This window comes from Eschrichtius robustus, chromosome 17 (genome assembly GCF_028021215.1).
Source record: "Eschrichtius robustus isolate mEscRob2 chromosome 17, mEscRob2.pri, whole genome shotgun sequence".
NCBI classification, from domain to species: domain Eukaryota; kingdom Metazoa; phylum Chordata; class Mammalia; order Artiodactyla; family Eschrichtiidae; genus Eschrichtius; species Eschrichtius robustus.
This window is the reverse complement of record NC_090840.1, coordinates 3,188,033-3,211,072: the sequence shown is the minus strand read 5'-3', so window position 1 is coordinate 3,211,072 and position 23,040 is coordinate 3,188,033. Positions and strand designations below refer to the sequence as shown.

General features: G+C 44.4%; 1 protein-coding gene across 1 annotated transcript; it reads left to right on the top strand.

The window, feature by feature from the left end:
• Positions 1 to 326: 326 nt before the first annotated feature.
• Positions 327 to 21,489, top strand: OPRK1 (opioid receptor kappa 1). The gene is made up of 3 exons (XM_068525513.1): positions 327 to 583; positions 15,321 to 15,673; positions 20,406 to 21,489. The coding sequence occupies exons 1-3, from the start codon at positions 327 to 329 to the stop codon at positions 20,936 to 20,938; spliced, it is 1,143 nt and encodes a 380-aa protein (XP_068381614.1). The 3' UTR covers positions 20,939 to 21,489.
• Positions 21,490 to 23,040: the final 1,551 nt, after the last annotated feature.

Sequence of the window (23,040 nt, the reverse complement as noted above, 5' to 3'; positions counted from 1 at the left end):
GGACGGTGCTCCTGGGATCTCGTGTCCCTGGGGGCTCCGGGCCGCAGTCCGGGGACGGTTTCAAGGGGGGCGGATTTCGGGAACCGGGGGAAAGGCGGGCGTGCTCTCCGCCCCTCCTGGCACCCGCGGCGCCTCTGCCGGCGCGGGCGGCAGCCAGAGGCCCGTCCCCCGGGGCGGGCATCAGCGGGCCCTGGGCCCTCGGCGCCGCCGGCCTCGCGCGCTGGCTCGGGCGCGGCCAAAGTTTGCCTCCGGGGCCCAGCCGGTTCTCTCGCCCCCGCAGCCCGCAGGTGTCGCCTGTCCTCGCCCCGCAGCTGCAGCCGCCCGACATGGAGCCCCCGGTCCAGATCTTCCGCGGCGAGCCGGGCTCCACCTGCGCCCCGAGCACCTGCCTGCCCCCCAACGGCAGCGGCGGGGTCCCGGGCTGGGCCGAGCCGGACCGCAACAGCAGCGCGGGCGCCCAGGACGCGCCGCCGGAGCCCGAGCACATCTCGCCGGTCATCCCGGTCATCATCACGGCCGTCTATTCCGTGGTGTTCGTCGTGGGCCTGGTGGGCAACTCGCTGGTCATGTTCGTCATCGTCCGGTGAGCGCGGGGTCCGGGCGCCGCAGTGGCCGCAGCAGGGAGGGAAGGTTGGGCCGGCCACCAGGACGCGCGGAGGGACGCCCGCCCGGTAACGGGGACCCCGTTCCGTCGGGCTCCGCAAAGTCTCAGAGCGTGGCCTCCTAGAAGTGAGATTTCCTGCGAGAGTTTTTGGTGCGGGACTTCGAGGTTCGCAGAGGGCGAATCCGAGCAGGCGGAGGTGTCTTGAGGATTTAGGAGTGACCCTCCCTGCCCCCCAAACCCCTACTGAAAACCCTACGGACAGGGAGGGTGCAGGGGGTGTCCCTGCAAGGGGCAAAGCCAGTGTCTCGTGGGAACGAAACTGGTCCATCTGCCTGGCCTCTTGCCTGGTTGCCTGCGCCCGTTTGGAGCACTTCGTTTTGCCCTTTGCAAATGTTTCTTTAGATAAAATTCATGCCCACCTAATGCACTGAAGATAATTCAGAATTTCCTGTGGCTTGTCAGACTGGTGTTATGGTTTATGAAGCAAAGCCAGCATACTATTCAGGGTTGCTGGTATCCATACACGAGCCTTTTTAGTACTGATATGCCATCTTATTTGTTTCGAATACCAGTGACTTTTGTACATAAGCCACCTAATATTTATCTGTTAAAGTACAGCTGCTGGAGGTTTCCAAAAATTGTTTTGCTTTTTATCTCCCACGGTGAGAACTGAAGGTTTGATTTTATTGTTCTTTTGTGGATACATTGACGTCAACTTCCAGTAATAAATATCCAAATATCCGCGTATATGCTAATTTTCTGGTAAGTGAAGTGATTTCTCTTTTGGCCTCTTGCAACAAAGGAAACAAGAGAAAAAAAAAAAATCCTAACATTGTCTGGATGCTCTTTGAGAAGTTTCCCTTTCTGGCAGACTTAATGCTCTGCAGTTGCACCTTTGAGAGTGACTACGAAGCTGAGATTCCTTTGAGAAGTTCCTGTGAAATAAAGGAAGGCTGCAAGTCACGCTGTTTAGGGACATTGAAAGGGTGAAGAACTAATTTCTCTTTATTATGAACTTTAAGAACAATATCTGCAGTAGCATGAATCTTTCAAACACCCCTTTCTCTCCGCCTCTCTCCCTCCCTCCCTCCCTCCCTCCCTCCTTCCCTCCCTCTCCCCCTCCCTCCTCTCTCTCTCTCTCTCTCTCTCTCTCTCTCTCTCTCTCTCTCTCTCTCTCTCTCTCTCGGAAATGTCGGGTCTTTTATCCTCATCTGTGCTCTGGAACTGAAAACCATCATTTAAGCTTCCGAATACATATTATAAAGCTCTTTTCACCTACAATTAGCATCCCTAGCTTGGTAACCTTGTTTTTCATAATTGCTTATTGCATTTTACAGGACTTCTATCAGTGATTAGTACAAGATACAGAAGGAGGAATATTTTAAAAGCACATTGTTTTCCTAAGTCATTAGTAATTTTAGGGCTGCTCTCCATCAGAGGGAAGATTATAGTAACCAAAGGAAAAGAAAACACAGCTGTATTCTAGACTATAATTAAATTTTTTAGAAGATCTTTGCTACAGCAGCCGTTGTCTTATAATAAAACATTGTTACAGAAAGAGAGGGTGCTAAGAACAAACCCACTCTGTTCCTTCTCCTATCATATTTAAGTGCTTGAGTGAAACAGATACATCTAATTGTCACTTGAATGAGAACTTGAAGCTTTGAGTTTGAGAAGGGCTTCTTAGTGGCTCTACAACTTTTTATATAGCCCTGCAGTCTAGGATTAAAAAGAATAAAGAATCTCAAAATATATGCAAAGGGAACTCCACGGGGAGCATTAGGCATGTCAGAAAGAAAGAATCATTGTAGACTGACTAGGATTTTTAATGATAAATATAAAAAAGTATAATTATAAATTGAATATATCTATTCCAAAGATATCCAAGATTAAAATTTGTGTGAAGGGGATAAATTCAGCTAAAAATACAGTAGGAGTTAGAGAGTTCACATAACATCATCCATCCTCCCACCCCACTTGATAGTAAATGAAGACAGAAGAGTTCTAATCTCATCCTGGAAAGCCAACCTACTGAGACAATAGTTGGCTTAAATCTATGGCTGAGAGCATTACGGAGCATTTTGTTCAAGCTGATACAGGGTCAAAGGATTGAAAAATGAAACCTCAGAAGGAAACTTGATGGACTTGGGTTTATTTTGCTCAGGAGAAAAAAGGGCTGAAGATGGTTTGCAGCAGGCGGTGGTTTGCTCATCAGAACTCAGAGCAGAACCAGAGAGTGGAATTCAAGTGCAGTTTGTGTGATTGACGTCGAGGGCTGACCAGCGTCGCTTGAAAAGATGGGGGATCACTTTTGAGAGGGACGTTATTTTTCTTAACGTCTTTATTGGAGTATAATTGCTTTACAATGTTGTGTTAGTTTCTGCTGTATAACAAAGTGCATCAGCTATACATATAAATACATCCCCATACCCCCTCCCTCTTACGTCTCCCTCCTACCCTCCCTATCCCACCCCTCTAGGTGGTCACAAAGCACCGAGCTGATCTCCCCGTGCTATGCGGCTGCTTCCCACTAGCTATCTGTTTTACATTTGGTAGTGTATATAGGTCAGTGCCACTCTCTCACTTCGTCTCAGCTTACCCTTCCCCCTCCCCGTGTCGAGAAGGACGTTATTTTAAAATATTGTACATGCAAAAGAGTCCTGGTTGAGTTCTCTAGGAAGTCACTCTGGAGATGGAATTTGGACACTTGGATGGCAGGGCAGGTGCAGGTCTGGGATGGCCAGCTCAGACCTGGGGAGAAAGTGAGGGTTGTGGAAAAAGCTTTGACTGTTTTTAGACCTGCCTTACACATAGCTTTTCCCACCTTGAACACCTGGAATGCTGTCCAGTATCTTCTGAAGATAATCTAGTATTTCAAGGATTTTCATCATTTAATGTGTAGCAACTGGTATAATTGCCTAATGTTAGGGTACTTTAACCTTTCACTTTGAAAACCTTAAAATTTAAGCACTCCAGCCTCCCTCTCCAGGCTTTGGGGTTTGTGGTCCTGGCATAGGATGTTCTTACCTCAGCCCTTGATCCACGTCCTTGGGTCCTACCAACACCTTGGGGGTGCCCGTGATATGACACGCAGGGCTTTGGGGTTTGTGGTCCTGGTGTAGGAAGTTCTTACCTCAGCCCTTGATCCATGTCCTTAGTCCTACCAGCACCTTGGGGGTGCCCATGGTGTGACACTCCTCTCCCGGAGCTGAAGCTCCCACAGTCCGGATGCTTGTTTCGGCCTGGATGTCCCTTGACTCCCATGGGCATTCAGCATGCTGGACCAGTCTCACCTTCTCCTTGACTTTCTTCCACATCTGCTGGGTTTCAGCCTCCATCACAGCCCCCTCTTCCCTGATGTTCCCTAAATGCTCCTCTTTTCCAGAGCCTTCTCAGCTCTCTTTGTCCTCACTTTGCACACCCTCCGTATTAGTCCGGATTCAACCAGAGGAGCAGAACCAGTAGGGGATGTGTGTGTTGAGGGTTCATTCCAAGGAATCGGCGTACGTGATCGTGGGGCTGGCTAGGCAGGTCTGCAGCCCCGAGCGCAGGCATCAGGAGAGGCAGGCTACCCTCCCCAGGCAGAATCTCTTCTTTCTCAGGGAAGCCGTAGCCCTGTAGTTAAGGCCTTTCAACTGATTGGACCAGGCCCACCAGATCATCTAGGGTCATCTTCTTTGCTTAAGGTCAACTGATTATGGACTTTAACCACATCTACAGAACACCTTCACAGCAGCACCTTGGTAAGTGACTGAGTATTCAGAGACTGTAGCCTGGCCAAGATGGCTTGTCAAACTGACCATCACCCTCAGTGGTATCGTCCATTCTTGTGGCTGTAAGTGTCAGGGAAATTCTGACCAGTCCTAAGTCTGTGTATCTCTCTCCCACTTACTCATCCCCAGCTGCAGACTCAGCTGGCCTCCTTCCTTCTGGATGGCTCTATGTGATTATCTCACAGGTAGCTCAGATTTCTAGACATCTGCCTGTATTAGTTTGCTAGGGCTGCCGTAACAAAGTACCACAGACCGGGTGGCTTAAACAACAAAAATGTGTTTTCTCACAGTTCTAGAAGCTGGAAGTTCAAGATCAAGGTGTTGGCAGGTTTGGTTTCTCCTGAGGCCTCTCTCCTTGGCTTGCAGATGGCTGCCTTCTCCCTGTGTCCTCACATGGTTGTCTGTGTGGACGACATCCGTACTCTCTGTGTCCTAATGTCCTCTTCTTATAAGGACACCAGTCATGTTGGATTAGAGCCCACTCTAATGACCCCATTTTACCTTAATTTTACCTCATTTCACCTCTTTAAAGACCCTACTTTCAAATACAGTCACATTCTGAAGTACTGGGGGGTAGAACTTGAACATATGAATTGGAGGGACACAATTCAGCTCTAAACACCACTTATCCATTTTCTGTTCTCTTTAAGAAAACACTCTTCTAGCTTCAGTCTTTATGAAGTTACGTATATATATTTTTTCTTTTGTTTAATTTAAAGAAAAGCTTTACTCTTATAAAGGTATGTTTCTTTTTAAATTGAGTGTAGGGATAAACAAGGAAAAATTATTAGGAAAAAAATAACAGAAGTCGGAAAATTATTTGGTCCTTGGTCTTAAGGTTTGCCTTTTCCTTTTCTCATTAGTTTTCATTAATACTTTGCTACCATAATAAAGACCTCTAGGGATCAGCGTTCTGCTGACTTTGCCCTTGGAGTAGAAGACTTTGGCTTCCCTATAATTCAGCTTGGGCGGTGTTGGAATTTGCCAAAAGAGGTCACTTTGTAAGGGGCTTAGAAAAAAACAGAACCACAGAAATACTCTGGAAATTGTTCCATTTCCTGAACTCAGATTTCTTCTCCAAAGGCAGCTAACCCACCCAAGCTTGCTGGGCCTGGAAGTTGTTGCTCACGAAGGTACCTGTTCTCTGGCTCACAAATTAGGGGGCAGGGTGTTTCTTCCCCAGGCATGACGGAAGTCCCACACTCTACTCTTCTGAGACCATCTGACTCACTCAGGCCACCTCTGAGTCAGTGGGGACCCCATGCGTGAGCTTATGCCCGTCCTGCCAAAGCTGTGTGGCATAACCAATTCGGGGAAGGATGGGAGGGGGGATGGGGTGAGCCAGTCACAGTGTCTGCTACACTGCCTGCCTCTTCTCCATGCCAGGTGACCCAGTCCTCCTGCTGCAAGTGTTGCTGTAATCACTTCAGGTGTGTGTGCAACGTGTCCCAGGTTCTCTCAAATGTCACGGGAGCCGACCTTAGACAGTGTCACCAAGTGTCACCTCGGGAGGTGTGGGAGGGAAGGCGAGGTGTGCGGCTGGCCAACAGCAGTCTTACCTTAGGCTTTGGGTTAAAAAAAATATGTTGTAATTTATCCTGAATCCTCTCTTTGAATCAACACCCAACATTTCCATTAAAGCAAGCATAGTAAAATAACTTCAGAAATTATTTTCAGAATAGCCTGTCATGAATTTCTGGAAGTAATTTTACTGTTTGACAAGCTCTTAAAAGAGAGAATTGGGGCTTCCCTGGTGGCACAGTGGTTGAGAGTCTGCCTGCCAATGCAGGGGACACGGGTTCGCGCCCTGGCCTGGGAGGATCCCACATGCTGCGGAGCAACTGGGCCCGTGAGCCACAACTACTGAGCCTGCGCGTCTGGAGCCTGTGCTCCGCAACAAGAGGCCGCGATAGCGAGAGGCCCGCGCACTGCGATGAAGAGTGGCCCCCGCTTGCCGCAACTAGAGAAAGCCCTTGCACAGAGAGGAAGACCCAACACAGCCAAAAATAAATATAAAAATAAATTTTAAAAAATGCAATAAAATTTTAAAAAAAAAAGAGAGAATTGGCTTCACTGCAACTGTTTATATGGATTAGCTAAATGGAATTATTTTCTTTGCTGTGGGACATCTGATCACAGAAGTCCAAATCCTCACGGAACTGTTTCAGAGCAGAGACTAAACGGCTGCTTAAAAAGAAAGAAAGAAAGAAAGAAAACAAAACAGGGAAAAAGAAAAGGAAAGAAAGAGAAAAAAAAAAACCAAGGTGGTGATCAGGTATAGAGCTCTTAAGGTTTAACAGACTTGGGCAAAATTGTAGTCTTCAACATCCCTTTTGGATTGTGTTGCCTTTACAGTTTTTCCCAGTGCCTGTCTTAGAGTTAGTTTCAGGAGGGACTGACTTCTCGCTGGGAGAAGGTAGCACCTCTCCATTTACCGTGTCTCCAGCTGTGTCTCCGGGGCAGCCAGCAGTGTCTTCGGGAGAACTGGGCAGTAGACGCCTCCTTTACTCCAGATTAACCTGTGGACACACTCAGTTGTCGCTGCCGGGGGTTGGGGGTTGAGGGTGGGTGGGTGACGGGGTGCTCTGTGCTCAACTGAAACCCTAAAATTCTACGTCCGCAGGACGGTTTCCTTTCTAAGATTTGGCTTAACATGGTTTCAGTGGTGCAAGTTTTACAGGCTTAACAAGATACCATGTTAACAAAAGATAGTTTCAGAATAACATTCATTTATTCCTTAACAGAAAATCAGCCAATGGTTTTTTGTTTCTTTCTTTCTTTCTTTGGAGGGGATGTTGGCTTTTGTCTTAGATAAGGAAGACTAACGTAAGAAGAATAGGTTTTAGGAGTGAGGCTAATATTATAAAAGGCTTATGTCTTGGTTGTTTTTTTTTTTAACCCACTTCACTGGCCAAGCAAGTCAGAAATTAAATGAAAAATGAGAAAAACATAAAACGTGATGAATTGAGATACCCCAAAGGAACTGGTCTGGAGTTGAGCAGGGCAGCCTTCAGACTAAGAATGGCTGGAGTTATGAGGCTTTAACGATCAGCTGTAGCAATAGGAGCGATTTTCCAAGGTTCTGTTGAGTATTAACTCTTTTAACTTCACAACGCAACTCTAAACTGTCTCTGCTTTACTGTGTTGCTTTCCACTTACTGTAGGGGCACTTCCTTCCCGTGAAAGAGAGAGCAGGAGGGTAACCGTGTCACCTCTCTGTGGCACCCTGTGGTTCACCTTAGCTAGGTCAGTTTTCTGTATAAAAACGGAAAAATAACTTAAGAATTCTGTGTACTTCTAGGTATGCAGATAGTTGCACACTAGGAAGCAACATGTCAGTCATTTGAGATTTGTAGTTTTCTACCAGGTGTGGTTGGGCGTGGTAAACACTCACCCAGCGTGCACCACCGAACGCACTAGAACATTTCTTCTGGGTCTCAGGGCTGTGACTGCAGGGAGAATGAGTAGCTTCTGGGGCCCTGGCTATTGCAGTGAAAGCATTACTTCTGCATGCGCCTTCCTCCCCTTCTCCTGCTACCCTGCAAGGACCACCTGCCAGGACCCAGTGAGATGCCTGTCCGCCCTTCTGGCTGTCCATCACTACCAGCCTGGTACCGGCAGTCAGAAGGGTCAGGACTGGGAGACACGCCCCACTCCTCTGTTCTCATGAAAGCTTTTGCTCTTTGCATGTAGGAGAGTATCAGGGACCTGATACCTACGTGAATATGACTCCTTTAAAATACTATAGATTGAGGCAATTTCAGAGTCAGATCACTGGAGAAACAATGGCTGAATTTCCCTTCTTTAAAAAAAAAAAAAATTAATAAGCTACTGCCCTTGAGTAAAGAACCATAATTTCAGTAGTAAATAATCTAAAAGGATGTATAGCAAATTCATTTCATTGAGATGAACTGGAAATATCTGGAGAATTTAATGAAGCAAACTTACTATGTTTTCAAATAAGCTCTCCTGAGAATTCACATCAGTACAGCCATCATGTCTGGTTATTTTAAACATAAAGTCTAGAATGCTATGTATCTGGAAAGCATGCCCAGGAGTATGAATAAATCATGCAGGGAAAAGAGTGCTGAAACCCCTCTCTCACTGTGCTGTTCTCCCACCTCTGGTTAAAAAGGGTTGCATCTTCCCAGGTGCTGTAGAACTGTCCTCCTCCTGAGTTTGGTGTTTGGGGCCTTCAGACTCCTGGTGCAGCTCCAGGCTTGTGGGGTAGTGGCCAGGTTCCCGTGGGGCGGGAGCCTTTGATCACACTCGTTTTTTTCACCAGACCAGTGTTTGTTCAGGAGCTTTCTATTGGCCGTTAGCTATTTGCTGTATTAAAGGAGTCTCTTCAGAAAAATGGCCAGTAGGGTGTTTGTTTTTTCATTATGTTGGAGCAGTAGTTTGATGACTACTCAGAAGGCTCAGATTTTACTTCCCACTGTCTCTCAAATTTGAGGAAATCACTTACGTCCTCTTCACTGAGTTTCCTCACCTGAAAAAAAATGGGTATTGCTTATGGAAAACCTGAAACACCATGACGTGCTGACGGCATTTGTCCGTCGAGGAGTAAAATGCTAATATTTTATACTTGCATTCCCTGGACCAGGCCCCGTTTCATCATGTCACATGTTTTCTGCCCTCATGATTCACACTGAACCACACTTATCAGAATGTTTTTCAACCTTTAGCTGCTAGAAGTAGCAGAATTCACAGAATCCCATTAGTCCTCTGATAAAATTTCTGACTCCTTAAGAATCTTTGGACTATGGTCCTGAATTCCTTTACGTATTAGGGATGGATTCCGGGAAGCACTGAGAATCATCTCTAAGGCTGCTTCCTCTTCAGAAAGAGTGGGGCTGCTGTATCTTGCAGGATTGCAGCACAGTTACTAGGACTGCGGTAGGTGATTAACGGTAACACCAACAACATAATAAGAGGGGCGGCAGCAGGATGATGGCCAGGAGGGCTGGCGCCCACTGCGTGGTTATCAGGTACCAGGTCCTGTGCTGAGTAATTTGAGGCACCGGGTAAGGTAATCATCGTGACATTATTGCCAGATGACATAAAGTTCCTAAAACAGTGTCTGTCACGTGAGTCCTCAGGCAATACTTAAAATGGTTTTTCTTCCTGGTGTTCAAGGTTCTCTGTGGCCTGACCCCCCCTTTTCCCATCCCAAGCAGCCTCCCATCACCCCCAGCAGGACCCGTGGCCCTGAATGAGACTCCAGCCAGCAAACCTCCGTGTCCAAATCCTTCTCAAAGTGCACGAGCCTATCCAGGTTCTGCCTTCCTTGAAATGTGTCCTGATCTCTTCACTACACAGCGAACTTCCCCTCTGTCTACTTCTCTAGTTCACATCATGACTTCGGCTCGATTAGTTTGAAAGACCCTGCGGGCAGGGTCCGTATAAACTTCTTGTTCCGTGGGCTCAGTGCCCAGTGTATTGCTGTGTATGGGGCAGGCATTGAGACGTGCGGAAATGACAAGATGAGTCTGGGGAAGGCGCAGGAGCGTGACTGAAGAGGGGGAGAGGATGTCAGGCTGGCGGGCCAGGGCGGGTAAGAGCCGCAACTAACCGGAATCCGCAGAACCGAACCGCCTCTGTGTTTAAAGATGTATGGTGATTAGCCGTCAAGATTATGGCTTTATTATGCTGCCCCGAAGCTAAAAAGCAGCTCCTGATTAAAGAAGCTTCATTTAAATTAAAAGAGAAACACTGGGGCAGTGCACCCCAGTAGCAAGGACGTTAATGATCCAAGAGTGCCACCTCCACCTGCATTGTCTGCGCCCAGCAGGTTCGGCTGCAGGGTCACAGGGTCAATGCTCCTCCTGCCGTCGCCTCACTTTTCTCGTGCAAGTGCCACGCTCTCCCAGAATCTCCACCTGGTGACGCTGGTTCCCAAGAGCCCTGCAGGTAACTTTGTTCCCCCCGCTGTCACACGAGCGTGTACAGCTGTCAGTTCAGAAGCCACGCCCCCCCCCCAAGTCCCTGTGAAGAGAACCACGCTAGGAAGGTCTTGAGTCTGCGTGCGATGGGGAGCGCTGTCCGCTCGCGGGGACACCATCCGTGACGTTGCCCCGCGATGACGTCCTCACGGCTGGCGCCCTGAGCTCCCTGCTGAGCCCTCTTCCTGGCCGGCTCTCCACCTCCCACCGTCGTTTGCAGGCTTGCAACATGGACAAGTTCAGCGGGGACAGCGCGCAGACTTTGCTCTTTTAATGCCACGTGCTCCTGGGGCCTGGACGCTGAAAAGTGCGGCCACGCGCCACCAGCCCACCTCCAGCCGCTGCACCCAAGCCAAGAATTCCCACTCACATGGGGCCATTTTACTTGAAATACTTGCAACTTATTAGAAAGCGGTGTGGATGGAACGGAGAATAATTTCCTATCTGATCGCAGTGAGAAAGCTTACTTGTTTGTATTCACCAGCAGGCACACAGTGACTGAAAGAACTCACTGCTATTTTGCTTTGGTTCAATGCAAACAATATCCAGGGGGGCTCAACCAGACTGTCTTTGGGGGTGGGGTCTTTTAATCCCGTGGCCACTGGATGCAGTCCAGTGTAGCGCATAAAAGACTGTCAATAGCTATGCGGTGAGCCCATAGTCTGCTACTTTTAATTATACCTGTTTAGTTCTCCCTTTCAGTGTTGTAGGCTTGGAAGCATGTGTCTTCCAGAACCCTGGAGGAGGGGCCGTGCCCTGCTGCCTCCTCCACATCCTCCCACTGAGCCCCTGCCTCTGCTGACACTAGCAAAATCACTTTACTCACCTGAGTCTACTTTCTTCAGTGATATTAGAGAAAAGACCTAAATCTCCTGGGCAACTCGAAGGGCAGTTGTTGTGAGAATCAAATAGGATACATGGAAGTCAAAATTCGGGGCTTTGTAAATTATCAAATGCTGGGGAGATGTAAAAATGCAGGGATGAAGTCAAACCCCTGGGTCTGAATTCCTGCAGTGCCTTTTATAACCGTATTACTTTGAGAAAGGTACAGAGCTCCAGCGATTCTCAGTGGCCTCATTTCTAGAGTAGGAATGCTGGTACCTACCACACAGAGTCACCGTGAGGACTACGTGGGATAAAGCACGTGGAATGTACAGCAGAGTCTGACACAGGGAGTGTTTTGAAGTACATGGTTATTACCATTATTGTCATTAACGTGATCCACCTCAGTGCTGTGACATTGGATGTTGGTGGATGCAGGGGGTACAGGAGGAGGGTGCAGGCATCTCTCTACGTCTCTGGCAGATGCCTGTGGCCCTTGGGGTGGTAACAGTGGTAGCTCCAGCATGAAGGATCTGGGCAGAGCTTGTTTCTCGGGGAGCATGGACTTTTGCTACAATTGGTATAATTACAATCTGTGTAATTCGTAGACATCTCTGTTGTAGCTAGTCATCTCTCTTATTCTGAGATCTGATGACAGGATTTGAACTCTTTATAAGTTCAAGCCTGAAGCAGTTTCACACATCTAATTATTAAAAATATTTTTGAAAAGCTCAGAGCAAGTTATTATTCAGCATTTTATTGCTACTTAAAAGATGCATATTCTGTTTTATTGTAACTCATGTATCATTCCATTCATGGTCTTCTAGCAGTTAAGGTCCCAAGCTTCACTTTTACTATTATCTTTGATATTCAAGCTGAAATGGGTAAATACAACCAGGGGTGTTAACTAGAAACCATGTTCCCCTCTGCTTCCTGTGGTAACTGGTGGCTTCCACCCACACAAGAGCAGGGGACAGGAGTTGGAAACATGAAGTAAATTACACCTAGTCTCCAAATCAGGTGCTTTCCCTTAGTTGTCTCAGGAACTCCATGAGATAAGTGTTATGTTTCCTATTCTATAGTTGGGAAATGGAAGCTCAGGGTTTTCAGTGATCTCTCCAAAGTCTGTCAGTTGGAGGGAAAACTAAGGATTAGAACCCAGGTCCACCTAAATGTATGAGGCAGAGAACATCAGTCTAACTTCGTAAAGACAGAGGAGAATATCAGGTCACAAAACACGAGAGCAGAAGTCAAAGCTGTTGCCAACTCAAGTCTTTGCTAGTGTCAGGGATTGATAGAGTAGGAGCCTGGCTTGTTAGATGCATTTTTCAAACATAAAACCATATTTTTAAGAAGACGATATTTGAACAGTTAGCATTTATTCATTAGAAACATTTGACTCTACCCTCCTACACCATTGGTGGGAATGTAAATTGGTGCAGCCACTATGGAGAACAGTATGGAGTTTCCTTAAAAAACTAAAAATAGAACTACCATATGACCCAGCAATCCCACTCCTGGACATATATCCAGAGAAAACTCTAATTTGAAAAGATACATTCACCCTAATGTTCATAGCAACGCTATTTACAATAACCAGGACATGGAAGCAACCTAAGTGTCCATTGACAGATGAATGGATAAAGAAGATGTGGTGTATATATACAATGGAATTTACCCAGCCATAAAAAAAATGAAATAATGCCAAAGTGAGAGAGTGGCATGGACTTACATACACTACCAAATGTAAAATAGATAGCTAGTGGGAAGCAGCCGCATAGCACGGGGAGATCAGCTCTGTGCTTTGTGACCACCTAGAGGGGTGGGATAGGGAGGGTGGGAGGGAGACGCAAGAGGGAGGGGATATGGGGATATATGTATACGTATAGCTGATTTACTTTGCGATACAGCAGAAACTAACGCGCCATTGTAAAGCAATTATACTCCAATAAAGATGTTAAAAAAAATGAAATAACGCCATTTACAGCAACACGGATGGACCTAGAGATTATCATACTAAGCAGAGTAAGTCAGAAAGAGAAAGACATATATCATATGATATCACTTATATGTGGAATCTAAAAAAATGATATAAACAAACTTATTTACAAAACAGAAATAGAGTCACAGACATAGAAAACAAACGTATGGTTACCAAAGGGGAAGTGGGAGGAGGGATAAATTAGGAGTTTGGGATTAACAGATACACACTACTGTATATAAAATAGGTAATCAACAAGGACCTACTGTATAGCACAGAGAACTATACTCAATATTTTGTAATAACCTATAATGGCAAAGAATCTGAAAAAGAATACATATATATATGTGTATTGATATATAGGTGTAACTGAATCACTTTGCTGTACACCTGAAACTAAGACAATATTGTAAATTAACTATACTTCAATTTAAAACATGGTTTAAAAAAAACAGAAACATTTGGCTCTGTCTCAGGAAATGCACTTGCTTAGTTATCTGTGCCTTTAAAAGCCTGTGCTCAGAGTCTTGGGCATATACATTCAATCACTTTCTAAAACTTATGGGCCATTTAATAATATTTGAGTAAAGAATGTAAAAGCAAAACATATTTTAGAATAAACTCCTCGCTCTCCAGATTAAAGCACTGTTTACTTAACAGAGCATCAAAACGGAGGCCAAGAGATACTGACTTGGGTACAAGTGTTCACAATGCCTTCATCCAAGCACAGGCAGGAAGAGGAAACAGGCAAGGAGACTGGTGCCGGGGTGGGACCCTGAGTGCAGTGTGATCCTGTGTGTCGGGTATTTTGAGTCAGGTTGTCTCCTGCCTTTATCTCGTGTCCTGTCAGTTCGGTTTTATTGTCCTTGTTTCATGGGACCTGAAACTCAGAAAAGTCGTACACTGAGTTCAGACTCAGGACTGTCCGACTGCAGACCGCAGTGCCTGCAAAAGGGGAGACAAGACTGTTCTGTCACCACCTGTCACAGAAGCGTCATGTGGAAGTTTATGTATTGAACAGCACACAGTGATCAATAAATACCACTGATACTGACTTTATAGCCAAAGTAGAAGTAGTTTTCCATAACTGGCTCCTTACAAAGAACCTTTAATTAAAGTCAAGGCCCTAACATTGAAGTCTGGCTCCTTGTAGGTACATGGGACATGGCTGAATTAATTGTGATTAGGTTCACAAATGTGAGGTGTGTAGAAAGTAATTAATATATGGATTTTCCCAACATATTTTAGCGTTTGGCCTCAGAAAACCCGCTGATGTAGTTTGGTACATTTCATGCCCTGTAGATCTCTAAGGAAGCGTTCTCTTAGTAAAACAACCTTCTTAATTCAGTTTTAGTAGAAAATGGAATTGTTCTAAGCTTCATGTTAAAACTGAAAGAAATAATTTGGGCTTAAAGGCAATATTTCTGACCTATTTTGAAATTTTCTGTTCCCTCAGTTGGAAAATGAAACACATTGTGTGCTTTATAAATCTCTCAAGATGAAAGTAAAGGAAAACAGATTTCTTTCTCACCTACCATACCAGATTATGTTTTATGCTATACTGTGTATAAGGGAAGAACTCAGCCTGCTTTCTTTACATAACGCATTTAAAATGAAAAGCTAGTGGGACACTGGTAGACAAAAATCAACACTTAGTTGTGTTGTAGTCGTTGAAATTGAATGTATTTAAAACTAAAAACCATTTTAAAAGACATAATTACAAAGAGTGATTTCTCAAAGTAAAGTTGGGTAAACCTTCCTCGAGGAAAAGTTGGGTAGGTTTTATCTTTGTTTTACACAATGAAAAAAAATAAAGCATTGAAAAATGAACAAAGCCAAGCAGTCCTGGGTAGGATTAAAATGAATTGTCAGTCACAAAATAAAGACCTGTATCACACGCAAGTCTGTTGAAAAGATCTATATGTATGTTCATCTGTCTGTCTATACTCGTTTCTTTACCCTTTTAAAATTAAATAGATTTTGGAACAAAGCACTAGAATAAAAGCTAAATAAAGTCAGAAATGTTTGCCCATTTTTCTACTACCCCTAATGTCTAGAACAGTCCTTTTACATATTAGATGATAAATACGTAAAGAATAAGTGAATGAAAAACAAATTCAGTAACCCAGCGGCACATGTACATCGTGGGTATGACATGAAGATGGAGGGAAATAATCTTGTTTCTTGCCTTTTAGATACACAAAGATGAAGACAGCAACCAACATCTATATATTTAACCTGGCTTTGGCAGATGCTTTGGTTACCACGACCATGCCCTTCCAGAGCACGGTCTATCTGATGAACTCCTGGCCCTTTGGGGATGTGCTGTGCAAGATCGTCATCTCCATCGACTACTACAACATGTTCACCAGCATCTTCACCTTGACCATGATGAGCGTGGACCGATACATCGCTGTGTGCCACCCGGTCAAGGCTCTCGACTTCCGCACGCCCCTGAAGGCAAAGATCATCAACATCTGTATTTGGATCCTGTCTTCATCTGTTGGCATCTCTGCCATAGTCCTTGGAGGAACCAAAGTCAGGGAAGGTAAGGGCAGCTTTTTAAATTTCATTAAAAAAATGTTTATTTTATCATTGTTCGTAAGAGAAATAATCTTTTATTGAAGTAGAGTTGATTTACAATGTTGTGTCAGTTTCAGCAAAGTGATTCGGTTAAATCATTTCATTTTTTAGAATGTAACTTCTAATCACACAAACTCTTAATTTGGGAGTGAGTAGGACACATATCTAGAAGAAAAGACAAATGCCAATTGAAATATAATGCTAAATCCACGGAAGATGAGAAATAAAACAGTTTTGTGTTCCTTTCCACATCTACACACAGGATAGGATAATGGCATGACCGGAACACAGACACCCAAGCTATCCCCTATTCAGAAAGTGCTTATTGGAATCTGGAGGGGTGGAGATGAAATAAGGAACCACAGTCGTGTGGATTTTTAAAATACGATTTGTTGCGTCCTGGCAATTCTAAGATACACCTCCTTGCTCCTCTTCTTTCTCCCTAAAAAGCACCCTAAGTCATTAGAGTCACGCTGGCTATTTACTCTTTTTCCTTAGGGGTTAATCTCCAGGCCACTATCCTGGCAGCTTCATTTGGGTGTAGCCCATTCAAAATTAGGTTCGCAGATGGATGGTAGTACAGAGAAGCAAAACCATCAGATTTTGGACTCGTTACCTTTTACCCCATGCAAACAGGACATTTGATGTTTTCCCTGTATTTCTAGGACAGTGGTTCTGACCCTGGGACGTGTGTTGGAATCACCTGGGTACGTTAGAAAGTACTGCCGCCTGGTCCCACTCTAGAGGGTCCGGTTTAATTGACCTGAGGCACAGTTGGGGTGTCAAGATTTTTAAGATCTCCCCAGGTGACTCTGACCTGTAGCCAAGGTGAGAACTACTGCTCTAGGAGCTTAGCTTTACTTGTAGAAGATAAAGCTGTGAAAATATCTTTGGTCTTAGTAGAAACTCATTGGGGGTAGGGGAGCAGAACAATCACTTCGGACTTTATAAATGCTATTTATTGCTTTAGCCGTTGTCTAAATGCTCCAGTTTATTTTGGAGGTTCAGGACACCTGTGAGTACAGATAAGTAGGGACTTTCCAGGTCGCAGTGAAAAGGCAGGTGCTAAAATCATAGCTTATCCTGCATAGTACACATTTTTAAATGAAGCATAATCTTTTTCCTCTTAAACTACAAAATGAGTTTACAGCATAAGCACTGCAAGTGTTAAGCTATAATACTTGGTACATTTTAAGAAAAGCCAAACTTTACCAGAGAAGCACTTTAAAATATGATTAATTACACACAGGATTTTGTTTCTTCATACACACAACACATGCAATAAAATTGCAGGAAACTCTTCTGAGCCCTAGGGGTTGGTGCGTAATAACTTAGGTTCAAGAGGAGATGCCGCGTATGTACTGTGAGGGTGAGAACAATGGGCTAAATAACAAAAGAAGATGGATGATTTTTTCCCAGGGCAAACAAAGAATTGATTTTTACAGTTATACTTGTGAACAGTTATGTTATACTTGTCGACGTAACCACTACTCCTGTAATCATTGTCAGAAAATGACATTCTAGAAGAAATGGATTTCAGTTAGGTTTTTGAAAGGAAATGAAGATAGATGTGGGTTTTCCAGGAAGAAGCTGCTGTAGACGGACGAGTGCAGATGCAATGGAAGAAAGGAGCCCCCAGCGTCAGCAGAAGATTAGTGTGTGTGGCAAAACTAATAGAGGAAGAAATGAGAGAAGAGTAGTCTTGTAGGAGGGCTCCATCCTTTCCGTGTGTCTTTTATTTTGTGGAGCATGCTTTGTTTATGTGATGAAAGATTGTCTCCAGACCGGCTAGCGTGCTCAATTTGGAGCGTGCTTCACACTGCATGTCAAGACCCCTGGGTGACCAAGAAGAGAACTTTAGGTGATCTCCGCACACTGTATCAGAGCTGATTGGCATTGGCATTTTTTTTTTTTTTTGGCTGCGTTGGGTCTTCATTGCTGCATGCAGGCTTTCTCTAGTTGCAGCGAGCAGGGGCTACTCTTCGTTGCGGTGCGTGGGCTTCTCATCGCAGTGGCTTCTCTTGTTGTGGAGCACGGGCTCTAGGCGCACTGGCTCAGTAGTTGTGGCTCACGGGCTCAGCAGTTGTGGCACACGGGCTTAGTTGCTCTGCGGCATGTGGGATCTTCCCAGACCAGGGCTCGAACCCATGTCCCCTGCACTAGCAGGTGAATTCTTAACCACTGCGCCACCAGGGAAGCCCCTGTTCTGCTGCTCTCGAGTGAAATGTTTTGTGTATATCTGTTGAGTTCATTTTATTTTTAATGTTTTCAAGTCTGCCATTTCTTTACTGATTTTCTATGTGGATAATCTACCCGTTGTTGAAAGTGGGATATTGTAGTCCCCTACTATTATTGTATTGCTGTCTATGCCTCCCTTCAGTTCTGTTTATATATACTTTATATATTTAGGTGCTCCAATGTTGGGTGCATATATATTTACAATTGTTTATCATCTTGATGAATTGACCCGTTTATCATTATATAAAATCGCCTCTTGTGACAGCTTTTAACTCAAAATCTGTTTTGTCTGATGTAAGTATAGCTAGCTACTCCTGCTCTCTTTTGGTTTCCATTTTCACTGAATATCTTTTTCTGTCCCTTCACTTTCAGCCTATATATGTCTTTAAAGATAAAGATGCACTCTTTTTCCTGAAGTCAAACATTTAATAAAAATGGGTGCTTGGACTTGGATTTCCTTGGTGGTTGCCTCAGTACTCTCCTTTCCCCTTGTAGGTATAAGTTCAGCTTCATGGACATTCCCGAGGATATTTACAACTCTATCACTGGATGTTTTCTAAAGTCTTGTAAAAGTCTTGTAGTTGATTATTTCACCCATTCATTTAACGTTTTTTGAGCTCCTACTACATGCAAGAGGAAGTTGATCCTCAGAGTTAAAAGATGTCTCCAAATTATAAACATCAGCCCTTACATTGCCTTGCTTATCTTAACAGGTTACTCTTCCATAATAACTACTGTACTGAGTCCATATTTTCAAGGGTTTCCTTGTGGTATTAATTTGTTTATTTAGCAAATTATTCTCCTCAAACACCATATATTCCTGCCTCCCTATGTGGCAGGGACTGAATATTATTCAAGGTGGATAGGGTACCTACCCTAAGGTAGTTTACATTCTGGATGGAGAGAAAAACGTTAGGAAAGGCAACACATTATTACAGAAGAGCTTCTGTCTGGTTTCTGTCTAGTGGTCTTATCTCCATAAACACTAAAGCAAAAAATAAGAGAGATGCTTGTTTGTTTCTTGGAATCTTCCTAGTAATGGTACTTTGGACAATGGCTTTTTTAGGGAATCAAAAATTACAAGTTATTCTGGGAGCTTTCATTTACTATTGAAAGGTTTGATATGGTATTTAGTTGATAGGAAATGACTCTAAGATAGTCATCTCTATTAATTGGCCAAAATGATTATACTCTTTGTGTTTTAAAGTATGTCTAATCGAAATTCTAAGATTTTGTTTTACTAAGGGATATATCATTAAGGGCACATGAAGATGTTTTAGAAAACACTACTAATAGAGCCGTTTCACTATTTGAAAAATATTCTTATACTATTTTTGAAGCGGATTTTCCAGTGTCAGAAGAAAATATTTTCATTCTAAAAATTATAACTTAGTATTGTTCATGATTCCTTTACCTGTAAAGAAGAATCAGGACAAAGAGAGTTTAGCCTGCTCTGTGCTCAGTGGCTGATGCTTGGGGAAAAGGGAGCCTGGGAGTGGTGAGCGGGTCCCCAGTGGAAGTTCTGTATTATAAAATGTTCTCATCCTGGGTCTCTGCTCTTTCTAATATTATGGTCACTCCAAAGAGAATACTGTCCAGCAAAGAGAAGCAGAGCAAATAAAGCCATTTTCTAAGTAATCCTATAAACATAGTCGTTTTACCTGTTACATAGTCAATGTTGGCAAAAGTAAAAAATGTGTCTGATTTATGAATTTTCTTGATGATGACGATGACGGTGGTTCTCTTCCTCCTTTCCCTCCCCCCCTCTTCTATTCTCTTCTCCTCCTTTTTGTCCTCCTCCTTCTCTTTCTTCTTCAAAAGTTTACTCATGTTTCAACAATGCTCTCAGTCACAATGACCACCGTCGGTTCCATTAAATCACAACAGCTGGGTCATATTTAGACAAATTTTGTTTAAATTTTTGTCGACCCACATAGTGATTTCTTGTAAACCACTTAATGTTTTTTGGACAAGTTGGCTTTTGTTAAATTGAATGGCTAGATTTGAAATATTTAATCATCTATTACAAATAGATACTAGCTTTTATTGTCAGAGCCTTTGATCTGGGAGAATTGTTAATGTATGGAAATGCAAATAAGTACTCATGCTATAAGTGAACAGTTAGCTCTTCTGAAAATCATCCGTGTCAAAATCATCTGCGTCAAACCATTCCACAACGAGATAATTCGTATCGCTGGCTAATCGTATTTATTCTGTAGCATTGTGTTTGTTAGCAGTGAATGGTGACCCTCTGGCTTATTTGTTCTATGTGCAAAGATAGCATGGTTAATATGCATGGCATTCATTCCTAACTGGTGATCTGCTTCAGGTAATAGCGTCTCACCATAATTGGACCTTTGCAACCGAAGGCATTAAAACTCACATATTTAAAACCCTTGGCAGCCACGGCGCTAACGATTGTTGTTGCTTTTGTGGTTTTGCTTTGTCACCTCCTCCAGACATGGATGTCGTCGAGTGCTCCTTGCAGTTCCCGGACGACGACTACTCCTGGTGGGACCTCTTCATGAAGATCTGTGTCTTCGTCTTTGCCTTTGTGATCCCCGTCCTCATCATCATCGTCTGCTACACCCTCATGATCCTGCGCTTAAAAAGCGTCCGGCTTCTTTCCGGCTCCCGAGAGAAAGACCGCAACCTCCGTCGCATCACCAGGCTTGTCCTGGTGGTGGTGGCGGTCTTCGTCATCTGCTGGACCCCCATCCACATTTTCATCCTTGTGGAGGCTCTGGGGAGCAGCTCCTACAGCACGGCGGCGCTCTCCAGCTATTACTTCTGTATCGCCTTAGGCTACACCAACAGCAGCCTGAACCCCATTCTCTATGCCTTTCTCGATGAAAACTTCAAGCGCTGTTTCAGGGACTTCTGCTTTCCAATTAAGATGAGGATGGAGCGCCAGAACACTGACAGAGTCAGAAATACCGTTCAGGATCCCGCTCACCTGAGGGATGCTGATGGGGTAAATAAACCAGTATGACTAGTCGTGGAGATGTCTTCCTGTAGTTCTCCAGGTAGAGAGGAGTTCAACGATCTAGGTTTAACTCAGATTTCTACTGCAGTCTGAGATGGAAGGGCAGCAGTTTTAACAAACTTTTAGAAATCTCATGGTCCGAGGTGGTGAGATGCAGGCTGCATTAGCGACCCAGGTCAGTGGAGACATCAAGTCTGTGGGGACAGAGCGCAGGAGGTCTGAGCGAGCAGATGCAGCCCCTGTCCAGGGAGGGGAAGCGAGGCTGACTCCCGGTTCCTTTGAGGGACAAAGAAACGAGCCTTTTCCTTCTGGTTGCCTAGATTTAGTTCAGGACCCATCTGCTGTGACCTTCCTATGCAACGTGGTGTCAAAAGTTCTGTTTAGGAAAAAAGAAAAGAAAAATAAAGTGGTTTCAGAGCTTGGCGGGCATCCAATCCAGACACAACACTGACTGCAGCAACCTCATTAAGAAGGAAAACCGTGTCCAGGGCCCGTGCCCAGCTCACTTAACGCCGTGTGGACACATATCTCCTGTGGCTGCGTGGTGAGGAGTTCGGCTTAAGACACCCACACCCGGGGTGCCTGCTGTTCACGTGTAGTAGAAAATTGTCCTGATGTTTACAAAGTCATTTAAACCTGCAAAAGGTGGTTGTCGTCTAACCTCTTGAAAACTATGGTTTGTTTGTTTGTAGCATGCTATTCAGATAAATAACCTCATGATAAAGCATGTCCTGATGTCAAGAGACACAAAGTGGTTTAAATACCACCAACTATACATATAGTTTCATCTGTAAATTATAGTGTACGTACAAATAAGGAATGGGCTTGCCTCCCCGCCAAGTGGTTTCCCGAGGGCACGCTGATGAGATCTCAAGTCGTTCAGGGTTGATGCCGAGATATTTTGCTGCTGCATAAGCTTTTGTCTGGGAATCAGTCACGGCGCCATGACTCCCTGAGCGCCCGTTAGCTCTGTAATGGGTGTTCTGAGCCCAGAACTCATGTGTTAATGAATCAGGAAATATTTAACTCGCTCCCAGGTTGTAGCCTTGGCAGAATCTAGCTTATAAGCAGCATCTCTTTATGAATATATCGCGGTTACCAGATTCTCTCTATTCATGGAAGGAGGACGTCTTGCTCATGTAAATCTTGAGGTACTATTTTGTGGCTTTCAGCGAGAAGTAAAATTGATCCTAATTGTGGGCTGAATGAGGACATCATGTCGCTCGCGGTGCTTGGGCATACCTGGCACCATGTTGCATTGCATGAGGAGCACACCTGCTGAGGATAATGCCAACAGGCAGCACATTTAGGGTAATTTTGCTAAAACTTCCAGATGACATATAAATTCCTCTTTCTTTCCCCTGAAACGTATGGTTTCAAGGTAATGGCTTTTTCTGCAATTTGCCTGGGCAGAAGAAAGGGCTAATTTAGAAATAACACCCATCTCTTCTTTAAGCCTGTATGTTATTAGGGCAGCATCCTGTGGAATTTATAGGAAAATCAAATGTATAGACTATATAGCTACCGACATCACTACATCGATAAGTTCTGTTCACTGATTCTCTCTTGTGTGTGTACTCTCTCCTTTTGGAAACATACCTTGCATGGAAGAGTTTGTACGTGGTTTCAGAATTTTACTGTGATGATGTCTGTCTACTTTGCAGATTTTCATGGCACCTAGCACAGCTGAGTGAAGGCAGTGGGGCAAGGCTTTCCCTGATGAAAATGAAGTGCTCTTTTGAGCGTTTCTTACATTTCATTGATTTTCTTAGGTGTCCTTGTATTCTTATAACTAAAAGTACATAGGAATGGCTTAAATACTGGTTGACGTTCACCCCATGGTTAAAAATTTTGGCCATCATACGGGAGGGGTATTTGAATGGAGGGCTCCAGGAACAAACCCTGCTGATGTGGGAAATATGACAATCTCTTTAAATTCACACTCCACATGCCCTCATAGCATCTTGCCATTACTGCAGTCTAAAGGTTAGCCTGAGCATCCTGCACCTCTTCGTGTCTAAGTTTGCAGCCCCAGGAGAGAGAGAAACAGCTCTCAGTGCCCGTGAGGCCATGGTGCTCCAAGCTTCTCCATTGTTGGAAGCACCAGA